This window comes from Montipora capricornis, chromosome 8, assembly GCF_036669925.1.
Source record: "Montipora capricornis isolate CH-2021 chromosome 8, ASM3666992v2, whole genome shotgun sequence".
In the NCBI taxonomy this organism is placed as follows: Eukaryota; Metazoa; Cnidaria; class Anthozoa; order Scleractinia; family Acroporidae; genus Montipora; species Montipora capricornis.
In genome coordinates, this window is record NC_090890.1 from 18928976 (window position 1) to 18944882 (window position 15907).

General features: G+C 41.3%; 1 protein-coding gene and 2 pseudogenes across 1 annotated transcript; 1 reads left to right on the plus strand and 2 right to left on the minus strand.

The window, feature by feature from the left end:
* Positions 1-1647: 1647 nt before the first annotated feature.
* On the minus strand, positions 1648-2085 carry LOC138013792 (uncharacterized). The gene has a single exon (XM_068860859.1). The coding sequence runs from the start codon at positions 2083-2085 to the stop codon at positions 1648-1650; it is 438 nt and encodes a 145-aa protein (XP_068716960.1).
* Positions 2086-3650: 1565 nt separating this feature from the next.
* LOC138013793 (uncharacterized) lies at positions 3651-5313 on the minus strand (annotated as a pseudogene).
* Positions 5314-9208: 3895 nt separating this feature from the next.
* On the plus strand, positions 9209-15457 carry LOC138013794 (uncharacterized; annotated as a pseudogene).
* Positions 15458-15907: the final 450 nt, after the last annotated feature.

Here is a 15907-nt window from a genome sequence, read left to right on the forward strand (position 1 = left end):
CAGAAAACCGAGGAACTTTAGCCCTCTTTCAAATCTGGTTGCTGAAATTGGGACGAGATCACGACGAACGACACTATTATGTGCGATTGCGGAGGAAATAATTATTTTTTTGGCCATATAATGGAGGCATACTTAACAATCACACGGACTGTAAACAGTCTTCGACACAATCAGACCGGGGTGGTATGAATTCAAAAGTTTACTCTGTAGACTTCTAAATGTAACCTAGACTGTAGGGTGTTAGTGAAAATTACATCTGTAGTATTTTGAGAGAGAAAAATCTTTGAAACTACATGTATTCTGTGCGATTGCGGAGGAGATAATTATTCTTTGTCGGTATAATCGAAGCATACCTCGACACACGGACTGTAAACTGTCTTCGACCCTATACACTGGAGTGGTATTTCAAGTTAACTCTATGGGCTTAGACCTTACTGGATACATGTCATCAATAACACTGCAGTAGCAGACCTTTCTGGAAACAAATGTCCTCTGTACACATGTATACAAAAATTTGGTTTTATCAACAGAGTTGATAATGTAAATTGGCCACCGTACAGAGATTCTAAAAGCGGACATTTCGAGCGTTAGCCCTTCGTCAGAGCAAATCCAATGTATGTTAACTTCAGATTTACAAAAACTGTTCCTTTGAACGTAAAAGTATTCCGTAATTACTCGCCCGAGACCCCAAGTTTCATTGCTCGAAATGTTATCAAATCATTGAAAAAGTTTGAATAAATGAGTGCAGCCTTGTTGCTTATTCGCTTACAACAAAAATCAACAGTTAGTGTCCTAGATTACTTTAGGATCGTCAAATTTCTGATTGCTATCAATCAACCAAAACAGTAAACGTTTGTTTATGACAGAAAAAAATCCACAGTCTCTTATCTGGCTTTTAAAACCTTATAAATTATTTTATATTAATGGAAACACATAGCATTAACCTTCTCACACACCGCCGGGAGCCATGCCAAGCCGAACCACACAGCCTGACCTTTATTAACAAAAGAACATAGTTGTCTTACAATGACACAAAAAAGTGGCAAGAGAATAAGATCACCTCAACTGAAACATTCTACAAGTACTTCGTGGGTGGGGCATGTCAGGCAATGGTGGATGGCAAAACAAAAACTGAAACTTTACACCAGCCATGTGACCTGAAATTCTCCACAGACCTGTACCCAGATTCCCAGCCATGTGTGAGAAAAACATTTTCCACTTCTTTCGTTCCTCAGCCAGCGGAAAACCACATTTCTCACACACCGCTGGGAGCCATGCCAAGCCAAAACACACAAATGTACAACGTAAAGAGCGCAAAATATAGGAAAAATTAACTCATAAAATACTTTCTATGCACACAAAAAACTATTTCGACGGCAAAGTCGACATGTAATGATGGAAATAGCGTTCCTTGACTGTCTAGTAACTAAACACAAGAAACAAGCTGTTGGCAAAACAGCGTGGAATCAAAGGCAATGTCAATGTCTATCCTTAATTAACTTTGAACATGTAGAAGCGCGTCCAAGGACTATTATTTATGTAAATTGTTCCGAGCCTTCTCACTTCGCCAGCTGTTGCATAAACAACAGAATGAAAAAGAATGCCAATGCCCATCCTAAATTGACTTTGTAACAAGTAGAAGCGGGTCTAAAAAAACTCCTTTATGTAATTGTTCTGAGCCTTCTCACTCCTCCAACCTCCATGCCTCTGGAAGAGTCTGTCTGGCACACCCATAGCTGCTGCAGAAGCTCCTCCTGAACGCAGACTATGAATTCCAAACCTAGTGGGGTCCAGACCTTCCTTGCCAAGCTCCTTCTTGATCAGCTCCTTTGCCCGACTGTAAGACATTGCCACTCTCCGCAGATGAACTCCTTGCTTGGTATGCAACACACGTTGAAAAAACGGAGTGGAGTGGTTTGCAATTCTCAGGAATTTCTCAATGATTTTAACTGGGCAAGGGGATGTACTGCAACGGGCTACAAAAACCCATGACCCCTCGCAGAACTGATCATTCTTCCGTTTTTCCAGAAAAATAGCTACATGGGAATCAGCAAAATAAAAGCTATCTACTGACAAACGGTGCATGTCATCCCATCGAAGAAAACCAAAGAAACCCAGGGAAAGCAAGGCTGCCAGCTGGAGGTCACCAGGTTACCCTTCTCAAGGCGACTGATCACTTTCCGCACCAGAACAGCAGACAATGGCTCTTTACGTTCAGCTGGCCTGGCAAGAATTGGCCTGGCAGCATCAACCACTTGCTTCACTGTCGGATACTCACTTGGCTCCTGGTAGCCACTCTTCTTATGAACCTAACTCACACCGTACAGCGAATTCAGCGAAGACAATGACCAGGCGTACAGGGTGAAGACCACACAGTGTGCCGGCAAAATAGCAGCATGGTGACAACCAGCCCATCACTTCCAGGATTTATGAGCGCGCAGATAAGTCGCAACGGTTGTAGCAGCGTGATCACGAACCAATACAGCTGGTAGCGCCTTTGCTAGCTGTCGCAATTCCGGATGGTCAAAACAATCCACCTGAAATTCAGCTGGGAAGATAACCTCCTCCACCATGGGTTGTACGGCTGCAATGCAATGATAAATGCCATAAGAACGGAGACAAATCCAGTAAGCACACAAACCATAAAAGAGGAGTAGATCCACATGCATGTGCACACACCAAAAACGTGGGTCCATACAGAAATATTAAGGAAGCCGTAACAGCTTGGAGCCCATAACAGGCCTTAGGAGCCAAAACAGCTGGGTAAAAACAAACAGGAGCCCATAACAGGCTAGTAACTCAAAGAATAGCAGACATGATGACGTGCATGGCACCAGCCACCAAGGGCGTGAATGGATCGCTAAGGTATCACCAGCAGCTGCGTCATTGTTCCTAGAAGGCAGCAGGTAAGCCTCTAAGTCCCAACATGGGAGCCACAGAAGCAAAGCTGAAGTGCCAGTAGACCAAAAGGTGGCGCACTAGCTGCAAAGACACAGCTGGCAGCTGCTCCTGTAATAAAGATGCCCTCATAAGGTTGGATCCTAAGGGAATTTGTTACAAACCCCCTCCACGTACCAGGCTTGGTAATAAGCAGGGGCCACCATGGTGCAGAATACCATTCTGGGACTAAGAGGTCTCCATCCTCTCCTCCATCTGACACGAGGAACCAGGTATGGTGGAGGAAACAGCCAATTGTAATCGCCTGCTCATGAGACAGTGAAGGCATCAACAGCCTCACAACCAGGGTTGAGGAATCTGCTACAAAGCCTATCCAACTGCTTAGTCTTCACACTCGCAAACTGGTCGACTGTGTGAGGACCCAAACACTTGCCCAAGTAAGCAAAACAGGAAGGATCGAGCTTATAGTCATTGGAATCTTCAATCCACGACCCCATTAAAATCCCTGCAGATCCATTCCACGGCTAGACGAATGTTAAACTCCCTGCACAGTCTACATATATTAACTGCCTCATTGTGAAGGTCGGGTTTGCGGCTGCCTATTGACAGAATGATCTCAGTGTTCTTGTTGTCAGTTCTGTGTAGAACCTCCGTGCCTCATAGTAAGGGAGCAAAAGACTTCAGAACTAGACCAGTTGCCCGCAGTTCCTGGAAGGTGGAGCTCTTGTTACTCTCATCGACTGACCAACTTCCTACTGCCACTTGTCCCCCAACCTGCACAGCGAATCCTCCCCAACCAGAATCACTATCATCTGAGTAAGTCGAAACTTCAGGCTTTGGACTAGGAGACCAGATCGGATAGCCTGCATTACGAAAATTCTTCTCCCAGAAAACAACCTCACCTGGGGCATCTGCAGATAACTGGAAAGGGCTGTCCCAAGAAGCAGCTTGTAAGGTGTCCCAGTATAAGCTTCTAGTCCGAAGGCATACCACTGGATCCAGCGCCAAACTTATGGAAGCCAGGAGTCCTGTAAACCGGGCCGCCATGCATACAGATACTACAAACTTGTGAGCTATAACATCCCTTAGCACATGGTGAAAAGCATCTACCCTTCTTTGGGGGACTTGAAAAGTTGCAGCATGTAAATTCAGGACATAACCCAACATCTTTCCAGATTGGACTGGCACCCATTGGTTCTCCACATCACTGGCCACAAAACTGCTATGCCGCACATCCGCTTGCACCATGTCGAAACCTGCTGCACTTCAGAGAAATCAGAATCTGCCCCTGCACCATCATCTAGGGAAGTAAATAAACGAATTCCCAGCCTTCTCCAGTGCTTCCTAAGGGCTTTTTGGACCTTTGTAAAGATAAAAGGACCAACTGACAGGCCGAAAGCCAAAACGGTAAACTTAAAAAATTTACAGGAGCCATGAACAATCCAAGAGCAGCCAAGGAACTTTGTATGCTCTGGAAAATTTTCCAAATATCGACTGGTATAGTCAAATTTTAAGAACCAGTCACCTTGTTGGAACAAATCAGCTGCTGTACGTATGTCTTCATACTTGAATTTACATGAACGGAGATGTTGATTGACATAACGTAAATACATCATAAGCCTAGATTTCCTTGAACTGTTCATGGCTACGCCCAATGGACTGCATACAAGAAGGTCCGTAGGACTCACCTCCACCAATGCATCGGACTTCAGCAATTTAGAAATCATGGCACACACAAACGCCGCATTGCATAATGCGCTCTTGTGATTCTGAAAAAACTTCACCTGAGGTAATTCAACAAAGGATAAACAATAACTTTCACAAATAACTCTCAGCAACCAATTACTTGCACCGATATTCTGCCAGAAAGCAATGTTCTCTCGCAATCGACCTTTAACAACAACACAACTATGATTAACGTCAACAAATAAATCCTCTCCAATTATATCATAAAAAGAGTCACTCACAGAACAATCACAGCTGAGATCGTTGGCCGTTGCAGACATCAGGAATTCACTGGCTTGTTTGTTGATAGTTTCCTGTGGACTGGACAATGGCAGAGCGGTATTCCCTGGCAAAGTGTCCTGGCTTGAAGCAACGAAAACGAACAGACAGACCGCCCGTTAGGCAGCTGACTTTGTTTTCCCGCCACTAATTGCGTCACGTAACCCTCCTTTCCGAAGCACATTGAAAAACTGCCTTAGTCTTCGGAACCTTGGAGGAAGCCACTCTTTTCTTTTCCTCCCTCAACTGTTTGCTTTCCTTAACAGCCTTGTGTATCTTCTTTTCGTCATCCGAGTTGCTAGCACTGGTATCCCAGCCGTACTTTTCGGCAAGTAAAATGTGCTTGTTCCTCTCCACGAGCAAATCCTTACCTTCTGTGAGCTTTTTAGTGCGGTCCTCGCCATCATCCATCACCAGCGCCTCCTCAATTTTCTCCAACACTTCCTTGTTTAGTTGGTATTGCCTCTTGTTAGCAGCAAAGCAAAACTCTGGATCTGCTGCACGGGGTTTCTGAGCGCCCTGAGATTTCGCTGTGCAAGTTCTTTAATTTAAGAAGCTCCTTCGCGCAGTCTGGTGGTTCTGAACAGGTGCGGGAAGGTGAAGAACGTGCATGACTGCTTCTACTTGACCCGCCATGAGAACTGCGACCAGATGTACGATCATCGTCACTTCGCATGGAAGAACGATTTGCTGGGCTCTTGTAGGGTTCAAGCCAATTAGCAACTCTAGATTTCGTACGAAAATTATCCTTCGCCATCAGAAATGGAAGAAAATGAGAACACAGCAAAGAAGCGATATCAACAGATTGAATTTTGAAAGTGCTAAACACACATGTCAGGCAATGGCGGATGGCAAAACAAAAACTGAAACTTTACACGAGTCACGTGACCTGAAATCCCCTGCAGACCTGTACCCAGACTCCCAGCCATGTACAACAAAAACGTTTTTTGCTTCTTTCGTTCCTCAGCCAGCGGAAAACCACACTTGCTGTATTTAGTAAAAAATACCATTATTCATTTATTATGTGTTGGTCATGACTTTTATTTGATGTGGTGGATCCTAAAGAAATGAACACCCAGAAGTGAAACCACTTTCATATTTAATTTTGATGCTTTGCACTTTTCCTTGACTACGGTTTTTGATACCTGCGTAAGATGTGGTCACACTGGGAAATAATATTTACAAAAAAGGCAGGACAAGAGAAATAGAAACAACAACATGTTGCCCTCATACGAACGCCAAACTCGAGGTATCCAAAGTTGGATGAAAAAGCTTTTGCTACATGTACATGTTTCCATTGGAAATTTACATTCGATTCATGACAATATCTGTTGCACGATAAAGCTCACTGTTTTGCTTTTATATTTTAATCCACATGAGATTATAGTTTGAAATTTCGTAGTTCCTGTTGTTGTGTAATCGAGTATGAATAATTGACATGCGAGAATCCAGTGTCAAGGATTGATCCTCGATTCTCGCGAGGATCAAGTCGAGAATGGCACAACGAGCCGATTTTAACAGCAGCTGGTCAATGAAAATAGCTCAACGCTCAAAGTTTCCATGTGATTTGTCTTCAATCTCTTGATGTGGAATTACCTCTTAGGTAAGGGCCTGGTAGTTTTAATAGCAGTAACCAACAAGATCTCAGTTACCGCCTGCAGCACTTTCCAAGATTTGTGAATGTTTTGAGTCTCTTCTTGATAAGTTACTCGACTTTGTTTTATCAAAATTACAAATGGAGTCAATTGTGCCTTTTCAAGATACATCAAGCAATTATCTACGCTCTATTTGGTGCACTCTCTCTTTACCTGACTTAATCTGATATCGTTTTTGTTCCAGCAACTTATCTGTAAGCAAAAATACTACACCCACCTTATAAGTCAGAATATCACACCAAGCACTTCCACTTGGCAATAATTTATTTTCCAGAAAGATTGAATCAGGTACTTCAGATGAAAACCTCAATAAACTTCAGTTTTGGACCATATCGACAGGTAACCCAGGCTCACTGTGTGCGCCACATAGGTAAATATAGAGAACATATGAGGCGAAGTTTAGGTCTGGAAATTTGCTAGAAAATGGAAATTGATGAAGCTTACCATGTGGTGAGCTGCTGTTGTATTTAATACGTAAACGAAGTTAAGGGAAAAATGGTCCCCGTTTACCTTCCTTCATAGTATAGTGACAAGGTAGGAGACGGAAGCCAGCGTCGGGACTCTGATCGACCCAAAACAAGCGAAAATCGAATCCAGTCGCTAAATAAACACGCCAGGCTTGTGGAACATGAATTTCTCCAAACCATGAATCCACTGAAGCATCTCCAGGTAGCAACGCAAAGCCACCAGGCTCTGTAGAACTTGTAAGTTAACCTGCTAAAATGGCAGCCAGAAACCATTGTCCTTGCAAAGTGTCCAATTCAAAATGGCACTGAACTCGAGACGCCTGGTGACGAGTATAATAAGTCCTCTGGAGGGAGGGCAATCCCAAATTGCTCAAAACAACACTCAATGAGGAATTTGGGACTCCCCTCCCTCCGGGGGACTTATACTCGTCACCAGGCATCCCAAGTTCAGTGCCATCACAGGCAGACCACTGTATGTGTTTGTGGTTTAAGATATGTTTATATGAAACGAAGAGAATCTATGAGGGTCATGAATAAAGCTCTGAATATCCCAATAAAGTTAAATGAAACCTTAATCAAATCATGTATGGTGTTTTTTCGCCTTCTTGGGCCGTCTAAAGCGTATTATAGTGAAATTGTTTTTGGCTGGTGACGGTTAAGACAAGAGAGGGAGACAAGACTTGCAACTTAGTGGCCGTCAGCCGCGACCTCCTGCACTTCAAACTGGAGTTAACACAAAAATACTGAAAATGTCACCTGAATGGCGACGGATCTTGATAGATGAGTTTAAGCTTCATCCCTCCAATAGTTTACGAGATTACATCGCAAATTCATGGCAATGTACGACCTTTTTGCCTGTCGCAAACAAGTTCGACAATGGCCGGCCAATGTACCTTTCTTATTTATTCCCATCCTTGTTCCCGAATACAATCAACCTGACAACAGTGCATCGGCAGGACGAAGGTGAGGTGCTTTACCGGAATATCTTGCGACATCTCCGCATTGGAAGGTGTGACAACGAAAATGTTGAAGCCATTTTGAGTCTTGAAAGGGAGATCGGCGACACCAGTAATCTTCAAGGCCTTTATTGCCCAGCACCTTCCGTGTCATATTTCAAGCATGGTGCCCCAATCATCGTTTTGTATAACATCAGCGCCAATATCCACAACGGGACCTAGGGCTTTTTTGTAAGAAAACTCGTTGACGACAACGCTGTCATCAAAGTAAGTGAGGGTGAACATGTTATCCATGACATGTCATGGCTTAATGTTGATAATGACGGCCACAGTATTGGCTCAAGTTCCCAAATGCCTCTCAAGTTGCATTGGGCAGCAACAGTGCATAAAGGGCTTACCTTGGACAAAGTGATTATTCACTCATCATATGAATTCACTGGAGGACTACTTTATACAGCTTTATGAAGAGCAAATCAATTAATGATGTGCACGTGTTGGACTTTACGCGTGAAAATCCCATCAGTGAGCTACCCCAGAGAAATCTTAAAAATTGCCCCTGTCAGGGATGTCAATTGGCAAGCCATTGAAGATGTACAAGCATTAGAACAACATGAGGTCAGTGATGAGGGTTTACTTAAAATTGTCCAGGGCATGTTTGATGAGACTGGTGCAGCCGACCAATTTATTGGTATCCATGACAACGAAGAAACTGAAAGTGAACTAAGTATGGAGGAAGTTTTGGAAATGGTAGAGCAAAATGGACATATCCTTGCTAAACCTCCAGATGATTTTGACGTCAAAGTGCTTCTAATGTCATCAAAGGTAGCAACATTCACAGATGACAAAGGGCATTTTGGAAATTTTAAGAATAAGGCTGTGGATTCAGCTATTGCCAATGTTGACCAATTCTCTGGTCTTGTCCAAATCGTGTGGTTTAAAATTTTTCTCCATCTGCAGAAATATTTGAAAGAAAACATTGCAGACGTTAAATTTTCAGTAAAAAGTTTGAAAGAATTATATCAGCAGGCAATTGACATTTCAAGAACTACCCACTTTAGAGGTTGGCTAAAAGAGTGCTTTCAGACCCCTGAAAATTAGCATTGGATTTGACAGTGTTTTAGGAGTTTTCCAGAATAGCCTGCATATTGTTGGTGATGCTGTCCGACAGAGATCACATGATGACATGGTTTCTTTAAATGTTTAAATGGTTACTTTAAATGTCAAGGATATGGATGAGGGTGCATGGGCTATAAGTAGAGTTCTCAAAAAAGCAAAGAAGTATGTCGGAGACAACCTTTACACCTCATGCAAGGAAACAAGGGCCCAAGTGAACAAAAACATTTCAAAGATCCAAGCTCTTGAAAGCACTGTTGTCATTCCTTACGAAATCTTGAGTGAAACAAAATACCCTGAAACACTATATGTCACTGAGTCTAGGCCATACAGAACCCAAGGATTTATTCATGTTTCTGATGAGTTTTATGCATTTGTTCTTGAATTGGAGAAGAAGCGTATCCAAGGTCTAAACACTACAATGCTGAAGAAGCATGCTGACAGACTGATAGTCAAGAGGTGGTAGAAACCACTCTCCTAAATGACGAGCAACTGAAGTCTATTTGGAAGGGCCTTTTCACTAAGGTTAAAGTTGCAGTAAGGCTATTGATTAATTAATATAGTTAATAAATCTATTAAACTGTAACCTGCAACGTAAGAAGGGGGGCGGTTTTGTCTGCTTGCCGTAGTGGACTTAACCTTAAAAAAATGCATCTATGTAAAAACTATACAGCCATATTCACAGTATTAAATGTATATGTTTTTATTTTAATAGACTCACCTAATTACACACTCTCCTGAGGGAATATACAATTCAAAGTGAATGATAGTCCTAATTGATAGTAACCTCATATTTCAGTAAAAATATTTCTTGATAACATAAAATTATTAAGTGAAATTTGGCTTCCAGTTACTTTACATGTGGTCTGTGAATTAATTTACTGAGTTACATATTACTAATAATAAATTTTTTTTTCCGATTATGTTTAAAAGCCTATCTTAGTACATGAGCTGTTTGCTGAAGTGATTACACGATACACAAACCTGGGAGCCAACCAATTTGTTAAGGATTTCCGCCGTAAGTGGCAAGTTAAGAAGGCCATGGCCCACCTACAGATGGTTATGGCTAGAAAGGACAAGCAGGTGCAGAAAGATGCTAAAATCCCTCTTGAAAAGTAATCCAGGACAACTCGTGTCAAAAAGAAACATCACACAATCAACTAAGGGCTACAATCAGTAAATTTGGTGATGGAGTGCTGGGAAACCTCTACTCAAAAGCTAAACTGGTCACACTCAGTAAAGGTTATGGGCTAAAACAGAATTTACGTGCTAATAAAGCTCAGCTGGAAAAAAGTCTTGCAGATGCCATCAGGGCAAACGTGAATATACCTTTCCCTTGGAGTCTTGTTCCTGGATCACAGCTACAGGCAGCACCACTCGAACATGGTAGATTAGGAGTGAGAATTAATGTTCTAAATAAAACTCTGTAGCCATTAAGAGTGATCTTTAAAGAATTCAGCAATTCAGCACCTTTTGAAAATCTTGACTACCTAAGTGAGACTTGCTAGCCTAAAACTGATTATTGAAATTCAATATTTCTGGCAAATTGTTACACTTAAGTATCATATATCAAACAGAAAAGAAGCCAAGCTGGTTTAACAACTATCCCATTCCATTTTGATAAAAGGATACTGTACACTCCTGTTATATAATTATGTACTAATTTAAATGCAAAATTGGTTCTTTCAGGATATTTTGGTTCTTTCAGGATATTTTAGTGCAGACTTGAAAAATGCTACGAATGAACACATTAATTAAGTGTAGTTTTCGTTTCTTAGAAAAGGGGTGTTCCAGCGGCAGACTAGCAAATGGAAGAGCTGCTGTATTTCCTTTTCTGAATGCATTATCCTTTTTGCTTACAACCGATTGTCCAATATTTACAGCTGTCATGGTTGAACTGTACATATAATATTTAGGATGATTATTCTGTCCATTTGAACCTCGTTCCTGGCAAAAAATGTTCCCTAAAATGTCTTGGTTTATTATCACAGGTTCAATGACAGCGTCCTTAAAGTGTGTCATTTTAATTTCCACTGTCTTCTGCAGCCCAATGATCATAGATCTTAAATCAAACCACAGCTGATCTGAGAAAAATTTCTTTGGGGAACTGGCATTGTCCTTCTGGCGAAATTTGCGGAGGTAGTCCTTCCAATTATTTTAGGCGATCGCCGTTGGTGGCAAGTTTTCCAGAGGAATTTCACCGAGTTGAAAGTGGAAACCTTCAGCTTGAAGATGGTAGCCCCTTTATGGATAAGAAATCCTCAAACTGATTCCAAGTTATTTCTATTAGCTTTGGACTTGTTTGGACTTTTCTACGCAGTGGATGTAAAGGAAAAGTTGCCTGTTGCCTTCCACAAACTCAAAGATTTTGTGAACGAATTAGACTTAAACATGATCAGTACGAGTTTTCTTGAAGATGTTAGTGAGCGACCAATTGCAGCTTGGCGCCTCAAAATGCCTCCAGGTCTTTCAGTACGCCGAAGACAAAAGCAACGCCAATTTCACTAGTAACTCCTCTAAACAGTGGTGGCTCGCCTAATTTGAAGGAGATAAGTGGAAACACTGATTTAGACACCCGGGAAAGATGTTACTGATCAAAAAATGGGGAAGTCGAGTTATGAAACACGTGCAAGATCTCTGTGAACAGAGCCGGGAGAATCTGTCATCGGTGCTTTCTAGTATGTGCACCCTTGGTGACCCTGAGGCGAAAGCCATCGTTAAAGAGATCGTCCAAGATGTGGCGGTAAGGGAAGGGGTAAAGAGAACAGTACAGGAGCTTGTTGGCGATGAAACATTTTCTAAGTACATGGAAAGCTTCCGTGTTCCAGATTGGGTGGTGCTTGATTTCAAAACAAAGGCAAGAGTATTGGGAAATACGTGACAAGCTGTCATTAATAATCACAAAGCTTGGAAGAACAGGGGTAAGGTTTTGTAGTAGCTGCTCACGTTGTCATTTTTGGAAATTAAGTGAGGGTAGTATGGTGTTGCCGCAGTGGTTAAGTTTTTTTGTAAAAAGGTCCCTTTTTAAACCTCTTCAAAATATAAATGGTGACTTGCATGCTAGGGACATTCCACTTTTTATCCACTGCCCCCTAAGGATAGTGGGTTTTGGAAAGTGGAGGGGGGGGGGGGGGGGAGGATTCATATCTTTTATTTGAAGAAGCTGACAAAATGTGGACCCCTTGGACATTTTTTCAAAGGAACCGACAAAAAAAATAAACATTCGGATTTCTTTTTTCAATGGGTACTAACCAAAAATTAAGGGTTTGGATTCCAGAGTAAGAAATGGAACTTCCCCTAGTACGAAATGGGGGACCATGGTATACGGCTAATTTAGCAGCAAAATGGGAATGTCTGTTGACAAGAGTGTACACATCAAGAATACACATTACGAACTTGAATCAGTAGTGTCCAAACTATTCTCCTTGCTCTCCTCAAAGGTCAACACACATTCCTGTTCTGTTGCTAAATCAGTCTGTTTATTGGGAGGGAGGGAATGGACAGGAAAATCTGTATGAGCGAAAGCAAAAACCTCTCTTTCCTGATGTGCATCAAATACAATATTTAGACATTCAAAATGACAAAAGTTGACAGTTTTGTCTTTATATGTATTGTAATGTTTACATTTATTCAATGAAATGTTTGTCTACTTTCTACCTTTAAACCCTACAAATCTATCCTGAAAGTTAATTATTCACTCACATTGATTTCACAAGGTAAAGTTTTGTTTGTTGGCTCTCCGAAGAATTACTTCAATTTGTTATTAATTGTGATATGTGTTTTCTTACTTCTTTTTGTTTTTGTTTTCCATTCTTTGTACAGAAATCCTCTGACACACCAATGTTTTTAAACCTAAATCAGAAGATGGCTGCTAAAAAGTAATTTTTGGTGTGTGCAAGGAGTATGCTGGAGTGAGAAAGGTGGCACCTCCATTGCAAGGCTACCAAGTGGAATTGTATCCTGTATGTGAGATGATTGTGCGTGAACAGAGGCTACATCAAATTTACTTGCCAACTCTCGACCTTATGATCAAGCTTGATGGAAGACCTTTTGTGGTAATGTAATCTGACGACTCAGGTGTTACTCGGAGTTGTTCCCCGTGTGGGACCTGTCTATAGCCAACAGAGTGCCAAGTCGGTTATCCATTGGCAATAGCCAACTGTCAAGAAAACAGGTATGTCTTTCATATTTTCAAAACAGGTGCAAGGTTTCCCCTTCTCTCAAGTCCTCACAATGAGACTTTATCTCTGTACAAAACTGTGTACCACTTCCAATAATGTTCTATTTTATTGTCAATGTCACTAAAAGCATAAAGGTATTTCAAGTTCAGTTAAGGCCTTTTGATGGGACTGGCATTTTAATAGATTTATGACCTAATATTGTGCAATTATAGGGCTCACAGTTTGCGACTAGATTTGTAATTGTGCGCCTAAAAAATCATGTGTGGTCGCACCTGCGCGCCTAAAAATCCTGGAGTTTAGTGCGACTGAGCTCATCGCCACTCAACTCTGCTTTCTTGCCTGACCATCCTTATGTACTTCAACTCGTCAGACACGAAACGGAAGCTTGAAATAATAAATTCAATCCTAGGTATGACACAATCAGGATCCAAAGAATATAGTTACATTACTTTCCTTGCATCAGCGTGTGTCTTATTTGTCGTTTTCCCCTGTGGTTTCTCCGAACTCGTAGCTCAATGTCTACATTCCATCCCAGCCCCTTTTGGTTTTGTGAAGACTCCGCTGACACGTGCAAGTGAAAGCCGCCTTTAAAGCACGTGCTTCTCGGCAATCGAGTTCACCAGTCGATGGGAAAGGTCAAGCCAGAGCCAAGAATGTCAAAACAACCTGGGTTAAGAGACTTTTTTTCTTCAAGGTAAGAACGATTTTAAAACAATGAAGTATATCCCAGTTAAATCAATGAGCAGTCAGCAATGTAATTTATTCGCGTACGAAACGCTCATGGTTTTTTTGAATTACATGATCTGTAATATTGTACTACTTTAAGTTTCTTTTTCCTCAGAACCTGCTCCACCTGGCTGAAATTATCTTGGTTATTCCCATAAGTAGTGCTCAGTGTGAGCGGGGATTTTCTGCCCAGAGGAGAATCAAGTCTGATGTAAGAAGCAGCCTCCACGTGTCGACAACAGAACACCTAATCCGCATCAGTATGAAAGGACCAGAATTAGAAGCTTTTGACCCAACACCAGCAGTTGTCAAGTGGTTTAGCAGTGGTCAGAGATCAGTTGCTGATTCATGGGACTCACTGGATTTCGAATGATCGCGTTGATGTTGTATTATTGACGTGGTTCTACGTCTAAGCTGTGTATCAGCTTTAAACCAAAAGTGTATTACTTTTACAAATCAAAATTAAATGAAACTTGTGAGCAGTAAACTGACAGTGTTATTGTTAAGTTCAAAAGGAACTCGGAATGCAGATTTTTCTGTTGTCTTGAACGTACCATGAAGTGTAATGCTACGTGAAATTGAGAAGGTTAATTTAAAAAACACATGACAGTATTATTGTTATCTCCAACGTACAGTAAGAGCCTGAAAGTCGAAAGAAACACAGGGATCGTTCAAAATAAAAGATATTGCATAAAAATGATTACTTACACAACGTTTGAAGTTTTCTGATTTTTTGGTGCCACCAGTATTTTAAGCTGTGCTTAAAATACTCACGATTAGCTCACGATTTTCCTTATTTAAATTTGGTATGGATAGATATCAGTATGAGCATGTCTACAAATAATATTTGACAAAGATGGTTTTCATAGAATACAAAGGTTCCTGCTGTTAGGAAAAGAAGATGGTAGACAAAGCTGCAATACTGCTACACTGGAGCTTTCAACAGCAACATTTGTAGTGTTTTTTCAATTACTGTTATCTTCTGATCAAACTTATACCTGTTTAATTTGCTACGGGAAACCTTAAGATTCTTCTTAAAGATTTAGGTGAGCAAAAAAGGATAATCAAGGAACAAGGCATTATTGTTGACGGCATAAAGTATAATGTTGACTCTATTGGTGAGATATATTTGATATGCTTTTGAAAGTTGTTAAAAGTTTCTTTGGAGATATCAGTTGCTTGGTGGAAGGTATTCGTCAAAATGGTCAAATGTACTCTTAGTTTAGGGTTACTCTTCTTATCTGTACTAAGGACCTCTTTAAAATGTATGGTGTTTTGAATCATTTGCTCAATAACCCAACTGCAGTTAATATACCTTGTCCCAATTTTAATGTTGTTGTGTTATTTTTTATTTATTCCCATTAGTCACCGTGGACTACAAAACCCTAATCCTTCTTTTGGCCAAGATAGGCAATCTAGAGTTCCAGCTGAGCGGCCAAGCTAGGTGGCCAAGATAGGCAATCTAGAGTTCCAGCTAGGCGGTCGAGGTGTTGCATACCACTCCTGAAACTTTCCTTTCAGAAACTGCTTGGCAGGACCATTTACTGTCAAGTCGAGCGGCTGGAAATAGTTGGTCATATTGGCTGGAACAAAAACGCTAATGCAGTTGTTATCGGCAATAAGCCTTTGAACACGCTCGGTCTTCTGTCCTTTGAACACGTCAAATACTAGGATAGCCTTCTGCTCATCAGGAAGGGAAAGCTCTTTGTGTTTCTCCACGACAAACGGAAAAACAACCGTCTCCAAGTGCTCGATCACTTTGTCTTCATTGCCCCAATGGTTTGGAGTGAAAGTGAAGTTAAAGTTTTCCGGGAACGTGATTCCTTGTGGAAGGCATCGCGGGCTCTTACCCTCATAAATTAGCTGCATTGGGAGAAAGAGACCTGACATTGTTACTGTGAAAGTTC